This window comes from Peromyscus californicus, unplaced genomic scaffold, assembly GCF_007827085.1.
Source record: "Peromyscus californicus insignis strain IS unplaced genomic scaffold, ASM782708v3 Scaffold_4__1_contigs__length_199733344, whole genome shotgun sequence".
In the NCBI taxonomy this organism is placed as follows: Eukaryota; Metazoa; Chordata; class Mammalia; order Rodentia; family Cricetidae; genus Peromyscus; species Peromyscus californicus.
The window spans coordinates 64,053,407-64,071,205 of record NW_026294562.1 but is presented as its reverse complement, the minus strand read 5'-3'; the positions used below and the strand labels follow the sequence as shown (position 1 = coordinate 64,071,205).

At 50.8% G+C, this 17,799-nt stretch overlaps 1 protein-coding gene across 1 annotated transcript in view; it reads right to left on the bottom strand.

The window, feature by feature from the left end:
- The window catches only part of Stk32c (serine/threonine kinase 32C), an 86,089-nt gene extending 71,784 nt beyond the window's left edge, over positions 1–14,305 (bottom strand). Inside the window, exon 1 of the mRNA XM_052762567.1 lies at positions 13,857–14,305. Coding sequence (XP_052618527.1) covers positions 13,857–14,121 — 265 coding nt within the window. The 5' untranslated portion in view covers positions 14,122–14,305. The remainder of the gene's footprint in view (positions 1–13,856) is intronic.
- Between the last annotated feature and the right edge of the window lie 3,494 nt (positions 14,306–17,799).

The window sequence follows — 17,799 nt, the reverse complement described above, 5'->3', positions numbered from 1 at the left end:
GCAAGTCAACAACTAATTCAGCACAGTCCCCAGCTAACAGTTCCCTCTTGCAGCTCCAGGCACCCCCTTTGCCCAGGAGATGCCGCCCACAGCTGGTACCTTGGACAGCTCACAATCCACCAACACCACCTTCACCCCAAATCCTTGCACCCACAGATCTCTCCAGGGTCACTAATGGTACCTCCTTCGGGGTGGTGATGACTAAGAGTCCAGGGGTCTCTCTAACTTTCAGGTTGAGTTGTGAGGACAGGAAGGGCACAGAGAAAGCTCTGGTCCTAGACTGCGGATACCTACTAGAGGTCAAGATTCTGGGTCTGTAGCTGAGAGGGGCTATAGATCCACAGAAGAGGGGGAGTGATGTGACAGGCAGGGGTCACAGGGGCACAAGGTCACATGTGGGGAAGAGTTTAAGGGCAGATGTGCTGGGATGGGATTTACAAAATTTTATTTTGTTTGTTTGTTTGCTTATTGAGACAGAGTCTCACTCTAACCCAAACATAGCCATCATCTTGACTCACCTTTCTGAGTACTGGGATTACAGGCATAAGCTAACAAGCCTGACCACAGGACTTGCTCTTGACCATGCTGAATTTGGGACATCTCACAGGACACGCAGAGAAGGACGTCAAATCAGAGGTTAGAAAGTAAAAGACAAGCCCCAGCTGCGGGTGGCAGTTTGAAACCCCTCCCTTGAGCTTTCTTCAAGATGGAGCTGAGCAGCAGGGACCCTGCGCCCAGCTCCTTTCTTCAGAAGCATGGTTATGAGACTGTCATGTGTAGTGGGTCTCCTGTCCCATTAAGAAAGGGTTCTGTGGCATAAACACACAAGAATGTGGCATACATGTCATCTGGTTCCAACTCTTAGTACCACACACAGAGCCACGTGGGCATTCCCACTGGTGCCTCTGAGGACAAAGACACACACATCTTGTTGGGTCTCTACTTGGGGATATATTTGCCGGGCTATAGGCTCAACACTGCAGCCAGACAGAAGCATCCTGTGGTTAAACATGGTTGATGTAAGGCTCATTGCAATACAAGCGAACACACACCATGGAGAATATAGGGTGTCTCAGGAAGACGGTGCTAAAAAAGACACGTGACAGGTGTAGGGCTTTTTGCAGGTGAACTCCAAGAGGGTTTGAGGTACCAAAGCCTCACTGTACTTAGCATATGGAGTAACCTTATGATTGGCATCTCCATAACTCTTCATAGGAGCAATGAGGCTACCTGGAGCTGAGGCTGGCAAAGCAGCCACTGTCGCCATGTGATCCAGTACGAGAGATAAGCAGCAGCTCTCACTCAGGTTAGCCCAGAGGGGAGCTCATCATTTAGGTTGAGACATGTCGTGTTTCAGGCTGTGTTCAGATGTGGAGGTCTTGTTTTGTCCCGGTCCTAGGTAGCACAGTATCATAGGGTGTTCTGTGAGTCTTTTGTGTTCTACATAGAACAGCAAAGTCCCATTGGGAGTGGCTGCTGCCCATCCCATAGGACATAGAGAAATGCAGCTTCAACAGACAGACTGTTTTCCAAAGTGGGGCATCAGCCCATACGCCCACAAATAATGTGCAGTGAGTGCACAGGAAACATGATGGGCTGAATGAATGAAGCAAGGGGAAAAGCAAGATCCTAAGCAGACAATACAACCAGGCTTGTATTTTAAAGACAACTGTCCCCAGAAGCAAGGAGCACACCCAGTCTCCCAGAACATAAATCTCAGCCTCTACAACTTCCTTCTGAACACAAACAGAAGCTAGTGTTCCTTGGAGAGTTGGCTGACCCTAGGGTTGGGTCAGGAAATTTGCAGGCTAAGCCAGGAATGTGTGCCAGGAGGTAAGAACATTTTCAACAGGCAGCAGCCACAGTGTTGATGAGGCATGCCAACAGAGTCAGGGGACCAAGGCGGACAGCATACTAGGTAGAGCTGGATCATGTCCCCACACCATGAAACAAATGTCTATATGTAACAGTAATACAAGTGACAGAACAGCAAAATAATTGGAGAAGAAACAAATCCTCTATGCAGAAACAGGGGTCCCCTCAAGAAGGCATCTCTGTACAAAATCCTCATGGCTCACCAGCTTGTGCATGCTCACATTCTCTCTCTCTCTCTCTCTCTCTCTCTCTCTCTCTCTCTCTCTCTCTCTCTCTCTCTCCACACACACACACACACACACACACACACACACACACACACACACACACAGCCCTTACTGAGAACCACTCCACTGTTGTCTTCTCCCGAGCCAAGACAACAACAGTTCTTCCTCCCGCCCGATTCTGGGTTTTGAGCCTCCAACAGTGTGAACTAATAAACCTTGTTCTCTGTAACAGAAACCTGGGTCAGGTATTTCATTACAGTAACAAAAAGCTGACTCACACAACCCCTTAGCTGTGTGATCTAACCTGTGTCACGATGAATGGGGTGGCCTGTGTGAGCTCATGACAAATGGTCCCTTGCCTCTGAGGTCTTCCTCCCCAAATAGCACAGCCCCTGACTAATCCTGAGGCAAAGATGGAATTACTGCTGACTGGGGGTGTGCTACAAAACATGTGAGTGGCCATCAAGAACACAGGACATGAGATGCTGCTCTAACCATGAGAGGCCTAAGGACTAACCTCATGTGGGGTCCAGGTGGGGGTCCAGGGACAGAGGGGACACTGCAGAACTGAAGAAATCTGAACACAGCACAGACACTGTTCATCACAGCGGATCCCTACTGTGTCGAAGGCTTGGACACACATTGCGCTTTGTTTGGAGAAGGTTCCCACTACGTAGCCAAGGCCGGCCTCAACCTCACAATCCTCACAATCCTCCTGCCTCAGCCTTCTCAGTGTTGAGATGACAAGTGTGTACCATCACACCAGACTGCAAATATACCATATTAATGTAAGATCTTAATGTGAAAGAAAATAGACATTGGGTGGGTATGCAGGACCTCTACCAGCTTCCCAGCTTTCCTACCAATCTAAATATTCTAAAATAAATTTATTAGAAAAAAAAAGTGGTTAAGAAGAAATGCATGTGTTGTGTATGTTCAAGTGTGGGTGGGACCAAGAGATGACAAACAAAAAAATGGCTGCTCCACGAGAGCTGGGGTTACATAAGACAATGGATTTCTTAAGGTTTTTGTCACTTTCATTACATAAGAAAAAGCTCTAAAGGGTGGGGAGATCGTCTGGCGAGTATCTGGCAGTTAAGTAGAGGATCTATATAATTTATCACCCAAACCAGGACACTGTCACCAGGGAAAGGGGACACCATTAATAACCATGCTAGGTCAGCAGCTGGAAGCCATGTCCCAGGTGACCCTAGGTGCCTGATCACTGTATGGAAGCGTAGCTCACGGGTTGGCTTCAGTGACCCTGGGAAGGAACGTGAGGGTCATCAGCAGGGAGGTCAAGTTAGGCCAAGAAAGGCAGGAGGAGTCTCTGGAGATGGGAAGAGGGGATCTGATCTAGGAGAATGAGGTAAGGGCCTGGGCCTTCCCCTGGCCAGAACAGCTCCTCCTCCGTTGCCCCCATCCGCACCCTGCCTGTCAGGGCCTTTACCAAGCCCAGATTCAGGGTGACAATTCTCTCCGTCTTCCTGTCTTATGGGATAGGTTCGTCAGAACTCAGCCACGGAAGACCCATTCAGATTTGCACGCTACCCCTTCTGAGGCGCCACCTCAGCTCAGGGCACCCAGGGTCATCCTCTCAGCAACTGTGCCCTGTATGTTCAGAATAGCCAACCCATTCATGCCCTGCCCACCCACTCCCGGTTCTCAGCCCCGCTTATTGGGGACACCACAGCACTGATGGAAGGACCTGAGGTCCTGCCACCTCTTTTAAAGCCTTTTGCATCATCCTTTTTTTTTTTTGTTTCATTTTTTCCCTACTTCCTCTCTGTCACTGAGTTTTATAAACTCCCTTTTCTGCCTATGGAGCTAAAACAGGACTCTAGAGATACAAAGTAAACTTAATAGTCAAAAGAAAATGAAGAGATTGAGGTGGTGGCATATTTGGAAGTGCCTCCAGGGTAAACATGAGGATCTGAGTTCGGATCTCCAGCCACACACAAAAGGCAAGGCATGGTGGTGCACACCTATAACCCAGCACTTAGCAGGCAGAGACAGGTGTATCCCCAGAGCTTGCTAGGCAATCTATCCCCAGCCAGTCTAGCCAACCTATGAGCTCCGAGCTGAGTGAGAGATGCTACCTCAAAAAATAAAGTGGAGAGCCTCAGAAGACACTCAACATTGACCTCTGGCCTCTACACATGTGCACATGTACCCACAGGAACTCATGCATGTACTACACACCTATACACAAACACACAAATAAATAAATTGGAGGGAAAAGCAAAATAATGGAACTAAAACTAACAAGACCCATGGACAGCCATGGGCAGATCCTACAGAGGCCACCCAGGAACTGAATCCAGTCTTTAAGCGGTTTCCAGAAAAGTCCCCACAACCAGATGGAGACAGGGCCACAGCTGAGCAGTGACTCCCCACCCCCACCTCTTACACACACACACACACACACACACACACACACACACACACACACACACACACACACTGCCCCAAAGGCCTTGGTGCTTCAGGTACTGTGTGCAAGCTGGTTGGGGGAGTGAGTATTGAGTGTGCTACGTAGCCTTGGCCAAATGGGCACCATGCATGGTCCAGGTCTGCACTGCCAGGAGAAGCCTTGTATGGTATTGGGAAGGCTCTCTAAATGAAGGTCACTGTGGGTAGATGTGCTAACCATGGCGCTTCCAGTCCGTCTCAGCTACTCCCTGACCCTATTCAACTCTTGCCAACAGCCAGCCTTGACCCACAGCAACCTCAGCCCACCTGCAAGTTCCTTTCCTGGGTCCAAGTGGAACCTGGAACTGACCTCCACAGCAGATGCAGGAGAAGGGATTCTGCCGTCAAGCCTGCCCCTCGAGAAGCATCTTCCTCTTCTGCCCTGATATCCCTCCACAGAGACTATCGGAAGTGAGAACCCTGAGACCATGAGGACAACTGAGTTCAAATGTGTCCTCGGGTTCTTGGGTGCTCCCTTCAGAAGGCCAAGCCCAGCCCCACACCCTCCTGCCTAGTACACACTTAGTTCCTTGCTTCTAGAAGGCTGAGGCTAAGGCAGTGTGACTTCAGAGAGTGAAAGTTCATTTGGTGGGGACTTGAGGCTGGAAAGCAGATCCCATTGTCCCTCCACCCTCAGAGAACAGCATCCCAGTGGACATATCAAAGTCTCTGGAGAGACCTGAGCAGCTCTGCTGTGGAGGCCACCCGAGGAAACTACTACACTGTGTAGTGGAAGGCTACTAGGTCTTGAGGTGACCCATAAATAGCAGGATATCCTAACACACTAGCAGCAGCAGCAGCAGCAACTCTTGAGTTCTGACTCCCAAGTGAGGCAGCCACCTTGATGCCTGATCCCATGAATGTCACAAATTCCCTGGCCACATAATCACCACAAGAAACAATAAAGGTATTTCTGAAGTCACGATGTTTTGGGGTACCTTATCAGGAAAAGATAACCAGCATGATGGTCCCCAGAGCACCAAGGGAGTCTGTCTTGAGAGACACAATGCCATGGGGTCCTGTCAAGGGCCATGAATAGTTTTACCATAAGTAGTAGCTCCAAGGCTAGATATGGCAAGTGACAATGGCACCTAGGGAAAAGCAGAGGTGCCAAGAAGATGGCACTCAAGGCTGCCATGTGCCCTTTCCTACCTTCGGGACCTCATGTCAAAAACAACAACAAAATACCATACACACGAATGCTGGAAAGTGCCGGTGACACCCATGACGAACTCAGAGAAACTCCACACACATGCTATTTACTTCTTGCTGTGGTCACAAGTGAAACCCTCTGCATTCGAAGCATGAAGAGTCATATGGTAATTCTTAAAGCCCAGAAACCTTTCCAAAGTCAACTTCTTAAATCACTGTGAAAAAATGGAATGTGCCTGTTCCTATTTTTAATAAATTGGGGGCGACACTGCCTCCCACCTACAGCATCTCCTTGGCTTCGGGACCAAAATAACAGTGAGCTGGGGTTTCACACAATCCACGCGGGCCAGAGTATGCTGGGAAACATGCTGGAGATCAGCGTGGGCTCCCAGGTCACGTTTGGGGGGACAGGGATAGGAGGAACTCCTGCCTCATAGCTGGACCCAGGCAGGCTGGCAAGTGTCCGGCGTGCGCTGATTTCCCAGCCACGAAGACCTCTGTAACTGCCTTGGTTCTCTTAAACATCAGGTTTCCAGCCAATAGGAAATAAGCTTTGTGATGAAGCAGGCAGTTTTTCCCTAAGTGCCATGGTCATTTGCCATATCTATTTCAGTTTTTAAAAATAACAAAACTGCATTAATTACAGTTTCCTCCACATTGTCCTAAATTTTGATCACTATTATTATTCAACATGTGGGATGATGGTGATTAATATCAACAATTTGATAGGATCTAGAATCTGGAGAGACAAACTTCTGGGTGAGACTGTGAAAGAGTTTCTGGATTTGGTTAACCGAGGTGGGAAAACCCACCCTGACTCTAGGTGGCGCCATTCCAGGGGCTGAGGTCCCTGCGCAGCATAAAAGGGAGACAGCTGAGCATTAGCCTTCATCTCTTCCTGCTTCCTGACTGCAGATGCCACGTGACCAGCTGCCTCACACGCCTGCCATCATGCCCTCCCTGCCATGATGGATTGTGCCCTCAAATCGTGATCCAGAATAAATGCTTTCTTAGTGGCTTTTGTCAGGTATTTCGTTACAGCGATGGAAACAGGAACAGATACAGAGCCCCCGCTTGACTGAGGTGGGAGAGAACCACAGGCCCGACTCCAGCAAGAGTGAGACACCTTGGGAGAGCTCTGGGGACAGAATGGCCCTCTCACCCTGGGGAGACAGCACCAGACCCAATCCAAGGGGGGCAGCTGAGACGACCAGGGCCATGTCATGTGCCAGGGTAGCAGTAACAGCTCAGTGGCCCCGGAACTTGTGGCACAGAGCAGAGGGAGGGGCACAGAAACACAGCTCACCATATTTTCAGATACAAAGTTAAAGTCCAGTTAGAAAGGAAGAATGACACGGGTGGAGGCCCCAGCCTTTTGGCTAAAGTGAACCACAAATGCAACTCTGAGCATCCTCCCGAGACAGGAAACGTGACCAGGACCACAGGGCCCCAGGCCTCAGCATCAGGACCAGGGCAGTGTGGACAGCCCCGCCTCAGCACTCACTGGTTTGGAGGCTGGTTGGAACACACATCCCTCCTGCAGCTACATCTGCAAAACAAGGCACACTGACCAATAGGACAGCTACTCCTCAGTGGCCATGCCTAGAGTGGGAATATTGAGCAAATGCTAAGGCCCAACCCAGAGGCAAACAGTTGGGCTGCCGAACAAATGGACCACATGAGCATAGTGTGCCAGCCATGGCTTGGTTACACATGGGAAAGGAGTGGCCTGCAAGCCTGCAAGGGGCGACATGTAAATAACACACTGACTACGAGGTTCTAGTGACAGTGGGAACACACGGCCGCTCGGTGAGAAGTGCCGGCAGTCACAGCTGTGAGTCTCCTGTCGAGCCAGCACCCAGCAAAGCCAAGCAGGCGTCTACCTCGACACCCATAGCTCATTAGGGCCCAGGGCATGCAGGCCTTACCAGCTCCCCGTCCTCAACAATATACCTGCACCTGCTGCAAACTCACTGCGTACTTGAAGTTCTTGCTATTTGAACTGTGTCCAGGGACCAGTGACATATCGTGGGATCTGGCTGGAGATAAACCTGTCAGGCTTCTAGACAGACCCCCATGAACCAAAATCTGTGTCTTTAAACCCCTCCCCCAGGGGCATGTAGGCACCGAAGATGCTTTAAGAATCTATGCAAGCTATCCAATCCAACTATTTGGAAGCAATGCCCCAGGGGCATGTAGGCACCAAAGATGCTTTAAGAATCTATGTGAGCTATCCAATCCAACTATTTGGAAGCAATGCCCCAGGGGCATGTAGGCACCAAAGATGCTTTAAGAATCTATGCGAGCTATCCAATCCAACTATTTGGAAGCAATCCTTTCCCACAGCTTGGCCTCCCTCAGGACCCCCTCAGCATTTCCATCTCATCAGCAGAGAGAAGTCCCGAAAAAAAAAAAATGACTTCCAATGCTTCCTGCATTGCTTCTCAACTGAAAACTGGGTGGCTAAATTTTTAAACAAAACGCTGGCTTATTTTTAGCATTGTAAACTGCACAACCAGATGGATAGACACACAGAGATGACATTTGTTACATAAAAACGCCTGACAGTGGGTCCCAAGTCCACTCTAGAGGGGCCTCATTTGCCAGAAGGACAAGGAGCACTGGGCTCCACAGCCATCCAAGGATCCTCCAGGGCCAACGCACTGTACCTGGAACCCAGGAACTCAAGCACGAACAGCCAGAGAAGCAGCAAACAGTGACCAAGAGAGGAACTCCTGGCCAAGACCACATGTCCTCCTTCTCAACCTGACCCCAGGTCCTACCCACACCTGGGGGCCACTCAGACACGGCTACAACCAGGGAAGTGCCTCATTATCTGCAGCCAAAGGCTTCTGGACACCAAAGCCTCTCCAAGGTTGGGGAGAGAGAGAATCGTTAACGAGCCAGGCCCGAGCTACACAAAGTCCTCCTCCTCTCCCTCACCCCAGAGTCAGAGGTGAAGGGCTGGGGAGACAGTTCAGTCAGTAAAGTACTTGCCACGCAAGCACGATGGCCTGAGTTCGAGCCCCAGAGCACACGTTTTAAAAGCCAGGTGTGATGACACTCTTACCAACACTGGGAAGGCAGAGACAGGAGGGTCCCTGGAGCTCACTGGCCAACCAGTGTAGCCTACTTGGCAGGCTGCAGGCCAGTGAGAGACCCTGTCTCAAAAACAAACAAAACAAAAGGTGGGTAATGACTGAAGAACACCACCTAACGCTGTCCTCTAGCCAACCACACACACACACACACACACACACACACACACACACACACACACACACACACACACACAGGTGTTCAGTGCCTGAAGAACAACACACCTGGACTGGAGAGATGGCTCAGAGGTTAAGAGCACTGACTGGTCTTCCAGAGGTCCTGAGTTCAATTCCCAGCACCCACATGGTGGCTCACAACCATCTGTAATGAGATCTGGTGCCCTCTTCTGACTTGCAGGAATACATGCAAGCAGAACAGTGTAAACATAATAAATAAACAACATAATAGTAAAAAATAAAAAAAAGAACAACACACCTAAGTCACCTAAGGCTGTCCTCTAGCCAACCACACACACACACACACACACACACACACCTGCCTTGACAAGATCTCTTAGTAAACTGAGCCAAACAGGCACTTTGAAACACAGAAGAGCTTGAGTAGGGGCCAGCAGCCTGGGGCTCAGCCCCTTACTCTCTGCTTCCTGAGCTCTGGGTAATAACAAAAGAGAAGCAAGTGTCACCGTATAACTAGAGCCATGAAATACCTCCCAGGACACCCAACCAAAGTCACCAGAACACTACTAAGACAAGCAAGGGTCTCAAAAAGTATCCATATTCAAGATGAGTAGACTTTGGTTGGTTGGTCTGTTCTCCGTTAAACAGCCTCACTACATAGGCCAGCCTGGTCTCAAACTCCTGATCCTCCTGCCTCAGAGTTCTAAGTGCTGGGATTACAACCAATGCTTGGCAAAGGAATGTTTGAACCAGCAGTCTCTTCAGCCAGCATTAACCATGTGAAGCAGAGCCAGTCAAAATGCCCCCGCCACAGCCCAACAATACAAGAAGACTGAGACTCTGAGCCTACAAACACCTTCAACGTGTTCAACCTAAGAAAATTCGGAACTGACCAGCCTGAGTTTGAACCCTGGGATGCACATGTCAGGAGAGAACCAACTCTCTCAAGCTGTCCTCTGACTTCCACATGTGTGCCATAGTATGTGTACACAGCTGTCTGCTGTCTTTCAGACAGAGCCTCCATCCCTATCCAAGTGAGCCAGCCCTGGATACCTGTTGTAACATAGCTACGGCATTCCTGGAAATTCTTCCTAAGGGGACAGTGCCAAACACAGAGATGAGCATGCAAAGGCATCCATGGCCATGTAGTTCATGATATTTCAAAAACGTCCTCCAGTAGGAAATTAAGTAAACAGAGCAGTCACCTCTACACAGAGGAACATACCCTGACTGCTTCTCAGAGTCCCAAGGACTTAAGGAAGGAGATGCCTAGGCAGGCCATGGTAGCACACACCTTTAATCCCAGCACTCAGGAGGGAGAGGTAGGCCAGCCTCGTCCATAGAGCAAGTTCCAGGACAGCCAGGGCTACACAGAGAAACCCTGTCTAGGAAGAAAGGGAGGGAGAAAAGAAGGGAGGGAGGGAGGGAGGGGAGGAGGGAAGGAGGGAAGGAAGGAAGGAAGGAAGGAAGGAAGGAAGGAAGGAAGGAAGGAAGGAAGGAAGGAAGGAAGGAAGGAAAGGAGATACCTGAATCTCACCATGAGCCAGCCCACCTCCTCAAGGTGAACCTCAGCTTCTCCAGGAAGGGACTTGGCATCTTTCAAGAGTGTGTACTCAAGGATAGAGACATGGCTCAGCAGTTAAGAGGCTACTCTTCCAGAAGACCCAGGTTCAATTCTCAGCACCCACATGGCAGCTCACAACTATCTGTAATTCCAGTGATAGGAGATCTGACACCCTCACACAGACATGCATGTAGGCAAGACAAAAATGCACATAAAATGAATAAATAAATTTTAAAAACCAGATTGATTAAAAAAAAAAGAGTGTCCACTGAATGTGATACACAACCCAGGTGGACAACTGTTGATGTGAATCCAGTAGCCAGTTGATACTTCGGACCTCTTAGATGTTGGTGACATGTTGGTAAATAAAAAAGCAGGTTACAACAAAACAGTGTCTAGAACGTGATCCCATTTCTGTACAAAATGGGAAAGAAAAAAAGGTGTTTCTACACAGCTGTAGGTGTGATTGTATTCCTAGATCCCTGGAAGAAAGCCCGAGGACAGTACCCAGGCGTTCACTTGGGGACCTCACCATGCTGAATATGCACTTTGGCATCAAGTAGAATTTCTTTTTTGTGATGCACCTATAATTAGAAAATGGGTGTTTTTAAATTTTGATTTTACAGCAGTGTTGTAAGTGTCTGGGTCCCTGTCCTACACTGTGCTCTCTGACTTACTGCCCTGGAGAGGCACCCTTACCCATGTCCAGGGTTCTGGGTGGGAGCAAGCCTTCTCAGCTCTCAGGAACTCCCTATTGTTAGGGGGACACTACACTGAGTCTAAGGTGGCAAACCTCCACCAACGGGCTAGGATGGACCAATGCCCCAGAAGGTCACACCAGTGGGAAGGTGCTGGAACCCCTCAGCTTCACAGGAGCACCAAGGCAGTGACAGGAACTTCCTCTCCAAAGGAATTTCTAGCACAAGTCAGAGCAGAGGTCGAAGGCCAAGGGGAAGGAAAAGGAGCCCTTGGTTGGGGAAGAAGTGCAGGGCATTCTTCACTGCTCCAAACGCCTGTTAGGGAAGAACAGCACACTGGCGTTCGGGGAGGATTCACAGGAACAGAGGCCATTCGAGATCCTATTTGGCCCGCCTAGACTCTTCTAGTTGCAATTTACCTGCTACTTTGTTAAATTGCCCTCCTACTTTCTTCCTTTTTTCCCTCCTTTGCTGAGCAAATTTGATATATTAATTAGGTGTTTTAATCTAAAAAAAAAATTCATCAGAAGGTCTCACATTACCATGGCAACTGTACAGTTCCAGTACATGCAAGTCACCAGCACAGCACGGCCGCCTCTGAGGCCCCACTACATCAGGGGAAGGGGGTGACTTAGGCACAGGAGTCCAGGCCCTCCTCCCTCTCTGAAGGCTGCTCTTCTGCCTAGCTGCACCCTTTTATGTTAATGAATCCTACCTAACACCTTCACACTAGGCACTTCGCGAAAGGAAACACCATATCCTGAATCGATGTGTGTGCCCTGCTAACGACCCAGACAAGTGGTCACTCACCCAGAGAACATTCTCAGCCTCCAGGCCCAGTACTCCACTTGGTCTCTTAAACACACCCAAACCCAGTTAAGTTCTGGAGGTATGTCAATCCGGGGCCACACACCAATGATGAGCACCACCAGTGTGATACATCATACAAAACAAGGCCTGGCGAGCCACATCGGTGGATCATCTTCATAAGCCTGGAGCAGTCAGGACCTCTGCCATCCTACTATAACACAAGCACATACGGGGTTAGGTTCCCAAGTCACAGCGAGCACCACAGTTGACCTTGTTCCCGTGCCCCTCTGGGAACCCTCGAGTTCTGAGATAGCACACTGTGAGGAAGCAACAGTGGGCTTACACTACCGACCGACCACAGCCCTTGTACTACATCAATCTCTGTTTCCACCCTGCTGCCTTGGAGGCATGACGCAGAGACACGGAAGGGTAGCCAGCCCTTGGCTGGCACCAGCAAGTACTGAAATCAAATGTGTTTCCCAGACCACCCATCTTGTAGCCAGAAACCAGATGCAAGCCCATTTACTGATCTGATCCTTCCAACTGGGCAGGGTTTTTGTTTGTTTGTTTGTTTTTAACTCTGAATACTGACGTTGCAAACGAACGCATAGCATGTGAGTCCTGCTGTCCCCAAGTTCAGAGCACAGTGACCGGCCACCTCAGAACACACTGTGCCTGAAGCAGACAGACTTGGATGCCCATCCCCCACGGACGATACTCAGCAGAGGCCTGGAACTCACTGGCCTGACCCCATGCCTCCCATTTTGGAAAGGAATGCCAGCATGTAGCCCCATGTGCTCTCCAACACAGGCCTGGGTTCTGATTATTGTAATTTCCTAAATGCTTAAATTATTTATTGGAAGTAAGTAGCCTGGGCTCCTGTGCCGAGCTGTGTTCTAAAATTATAAAAAAAAAAAAAAAAATCCATCATATCTCTGCAGGCTGCCTACAAATGAAAATGCATATTTCAACTATTTTAAGAAAATGTCAAAAAAACATCAAATGTGTCATGATTGTACCATTTAAAATTATCCTTATGGCATCTGTAGAAAAAAAAAAGCTATATGTTGCATGTGATTCCATCACAGTTCCCCCAAAGCCACATCCAGCAGGTGCTAAGTGAAAGGTCCCTGTACCCAGCATGGCCCCAGCGGTTGTGCTTGCAAAGCCAGCAGTCTGGCACCTCTCATCCTCGGCTTCTCACCAGTGGCTACCTTGCCCTGCTATTCAAGAGACACAGGTCCTCCAGGTCAACAGCTATTCTTGCAGAAAGATTTCACAGAACCCGAGTTCCCCCGAGGGCGGGTCTCTGCACAAAGGCTGTGCAGCACAATCCAATGTATGTTCTGGGCTTGCACGGTGCACGGCAAACTGAAGGGTCCAGGCCCCTGTGCCACCTGTAGGGCAGACACCTCACTTCACAAACTGCACACCAAGCGAGCACCTCCTGGAATTAAAAGTAACCACGCAGCCTGCACACCACCCGTAAAGGAAACTGAAAACATGCGGTGTGCCTTAGCGGGTGGTGTCGCGCCCGAGCCTGGAGCCTCCACGGATCACCCACTCTCACCTCGCAGGGCGGACCAGAGCCTGCCCTGCCCGCTGCACTGTCACTGGAAACAGGACGCACATGGGGACTTCAGGGGTGGTCTAATAGTTTCTCCGGAAACGCAGACGCCCCACGCGGTCCCACCCAGGTGGCGACTGTGTCCCAACGCAGAGAAATGCCACCTCCGTGTCCGCCCTGCGATAGTGCGCGAGGTCTCCAGGGGCCCGGGTACCCGGCTGTCCCCGGGAGTCCCCAGTGGGCGGTTTCACTCACCGTCCTCCTTGTCGTCAAACACCGGCCTCCGCGTGCTGGCTGCCGATATGGACGACATAGACATCCTCTTCTTCCACTTGCTCCACTGAAACAGGGGGCGCGGCTGCGCGCGGGCATCGCTGGCGTCCCGGGCCCGGGGCTGGCTGGCTGCGGGCTGCGGCAGGGCGGGGGGCGCATCGGAGCCCGCGGGGCGCGCGCGACCGGGAGGAGGCGAGCCCGGGGGCGCCGCGGCGCTGCTGCCCCTGCGCTCGGCGCCGCTCCTCATCGCCAGGCCTGGGTTTGCGCAGCGGCCACAGCCCGGAACATGGCCCGCCGCCCGGCCGGGCAAGAGCAGCAGAGCTAGGGGCCGGCAGCGCGGGCAGTACGCCTAGTATCAGCTCTGGCTCTCCCGGGCAGCGGACCCGCGGATTGTGAGCAGCGGGGCGGGGCCGGAGAGGTGGACTCGGGGTGGAGTCCGGAACCTGGGCGGGGCCAGGCGGGGCCAGGGCGGGGCAGGTATTAGATTCAGAACAACGCGCTCAGCGTGGGTTACCGGTGGAGAAGGGTCTGGTTCGCGTGGGCTCGAAAACCCTTGCACCGAAAAGGCAGCGGGGATAAAAGCGAGAGCGGACAGATGTCAGTCTCCTTCCTTCTATCCTGAAGCGCCGGAAAGGCCAGGGACAAGGACTCTTTGCTTCACTGGGCAACGGAGACTTTTGGGGGCCCTGCAGGAATGCTGTGACCGGCGAGCAATCGGGAATCCCCTGGGCTTTCCAACCTCCGCTGACTCTGTAGAAAAGGTTGCGTGCAGATTTCTGTCACTCAATCCTTAGAAACCTCAAACTTAAGGCCGTGGCTTTGCGCTGTGCACATAATGGGGGTCGCAGGAAGTGGCTGCGCTGCCCTGCAGTGGCAGCAGGGTGCTATCCCTCTCCCAGGCCACAGGAGGCGCGGGATCTCGACGCTCGACGAGGGTGGGAGCAGGGCGGTATCTGGCACGCAAACTCCGCCCAGCGCGGACACGGGGACCCTGGCTACGAGAGCGCGCATACACACAGACGCTCGTGTCCTGAAACCTAGGTGTGCTGTACCCTAGTCTAACTCTGACCTCACCTAGTATGGCTCATTGGACACCGAATAGAGTCCCCTAGTGCAGTTTCGCGCCATAGTCCTGGCGAGGAGCACAAGTCGTCCAGGGTCCTGTGTCTGCCCCAAGATTCCCCTAGGCTCTTAGCTGCACATTGGAAAGCCTGGAGCGCAGTTTAGCCTCTCTTGTCTCTGCTCCTTCACAAGGTCGGGATGCTTGACTTCCGGCGTCTAAGGCCTGGTCACTTAGACCAGTGAGTAACCTAACCTTTGTTACTCACTGGTCTAACTTGTGAAAGTCTGCCTGCTTCCGTCCTGCCCTAAAGCCTGGTCACAAAGACAGCCCTTCTCTCCACCACCTGGAAGTCTGGGGTGGCCTTCCTTCTGCCCCTATGTGAATTAAAGGTGACCACAAGGCAGCAGGTTCCTCCCTCAGCATAATGTCTACAGCATCATTCCTTCAGTCATGGCAGGTTCTTCTCTTGGAAATTCAGTAAGGCCTCCCAGCTTTCTTGGCTGGAAAAATCTAAGTACAGGTGACCTTAGTCAGTAAGGCCTCCCAGCCTACTTGGCTGGAAAAATCTAAGTACAAGTGACCTGACTCTCTTCTGGGCCAACATTTTAGGAGCTAGAACCCCACTGGTTTACAATCCCCCACCTCCCCACCCCCTGCTAAACAGGAGCCCCCTCCTTTTCTTTCTTGGCTAAGACACAGAGGTACAAGGGAGGCACCCGCTGTTTGGAGGTTTTAGGGAGGATTTGCTGTGTAGCATAGCTGAAGGTCAGCCTGGCTATCTACCACAGGTCTCCATGGAGTCTCAAGGTAAACTCTCCAGGGCAGAGACAGTGGGATATATCCTGGCTGATGTCTATTGTTTTCTGCACTCGGCACTGTTTCCACTGCCTAGACCTACACACACCTGCTGCATGCCCTGCTCAGAGGAGCTCCTCAGCTTTCATTGTGGGGAAGAGAGTGGAGGCCAACCAAGCCACCCTGTACATCAGAATTCCCCAAGGGCCTTGACCCAAATAGTGGCAGCCTTTCCCTCCCCAGACCTCTGCAAATGGCAGGAAAGAAATAGAATCTACAGTTCTGTTGTCCCCGCGCCCGCAGGCCCCACCACCACCACCACCACAAGAGACAGAGGGAACAGAAGGAAGAGAGTTTCCCAGACAAAATACTAATGGGAGAGAGGCTGGGAAGAGAGCTTGTCTGCCACAGAAGCAAGAGTTCCATCCCCAGCACTCACATAATGAGTTCCACTCCCAACACTCACTTGCCTGCCACAGAAGCATGAGTTCCATTCCCAGCCAGACAGCATGAGTCTGTAGTTCTAGCATGGGAAAGCCAAGACAGGAGGCTCTCTGGGACTTGCTGGCCAACCAGTCTAGCTAAATTGAGTGAGTTCTGGGTTTAGTGAGAGACCTTGTCTCAAAAAATAAGTAGAGAGTGAATTAAGAGGGGCAATGTTGATGTCTCTGACGGTCCAAGTATTATGATTAATTCTCAAGGCACCTAAGAGGTTAATAAAGCGCACTTCCGTGTGTGTCCTGGATGGCGTTTCCAGAGAGGACTGACATGTGGTACCACAGCTGAAGGGGAAGGTCCACCCTGAATGTGGGCCACACAAACCCACAGGGTAGAGTCCTGAGTGGGATAAAGGGGAAGGAGGAGGAAGCCCACCAGCACAGACGTGCTGGCTCTGTCCCCTGCTCACCACAAGAGGAGCATCTCTGCATCACCACTGTTCTTATTTCATTCTGCTCTTGTGATAAGACACTCTAACCAAAAGCAACTTAGGGGAGAAAGGGTTTATTTCAGTTCACAGGTCACAACTCGTCATCCAGGGAACTCAGACGCAGACACCACAGAGGGATGTTTCTTCGTGGCTCACTCACAAGCTTTCTTTTTTTCTTTTTTAAAGATTTATTTATTTATTATGTATACAATGTTCTGTCTGCATGCATCCCTGCAGGCCAGAAGAGGGAGCCAGATCTCATTACAGATGGTTGTGAGCCACCATGTGGTTGCTGGGAATTGAACTCAGGACCTCTGGAAGACCAGTCAGTGCTCTTAACCTCTGAGCCATCTCTCCAGCCCCACAAGCTTTCTTATACAGCCCAGGATCACCTGTCTAGGGATGGTGCTGCCCACAGTGGGCTAGGTCCCGCTATGTCAATTACGAATGACAGTCCTCTACAGACATGCCCTCAAGCCGATTTTATCCAAGAAATCCCTCAACTCAGATTCCCTTCTCAGAGGACTTTGGACCGTCAAGTTGAGAGTCAAAGCTAACTAGAACACTCAGATATTTGTCACAATGACAAAATATCTGACTAAAAACTGGGTGAGCCAGGCTTCCAGCCATAGCTCAGGGTCCAGAGGTGCGTAGATCAGACAGTAAGAACCAGGCTAATGAAGGGCTTACAGCATAAACTGACAGGAAATGCTGCACCGAGATGTACGTTGCACCTAACTCCCCACCAAGAGGCTGGAGTTTGAGCCAACCATAATTAAAAAGTGAGCTAGAAGGCCAGTAGGGGGTTCCCAAGCTCCCTAATATCTTCAGGAGTCTCAACATAAACGCCAAGTCCCAAATCCCACCTGAGTATTTTCAGCTCAGATGTCTCGAATCTCCTCATCTAAATCAGGCACATAGCCCCTCCCCTCCATCCACACACATTTTCGCTTTCAGCAGCTCCAGTTATCCTGGGTAAATTGCTGTCCAAAAATCTTAGCTACAGAGACTGAGAGGATAATTCAGTCAGTAATGTGCTCACAGCACAAGCATAAGGACCTCAGCGAGATTCCCCCAGAACTCATGTCAAAAGCGAGGTAGGATGTTGCACACTAGTAATCCCAGCTCTGAGGAAGTAG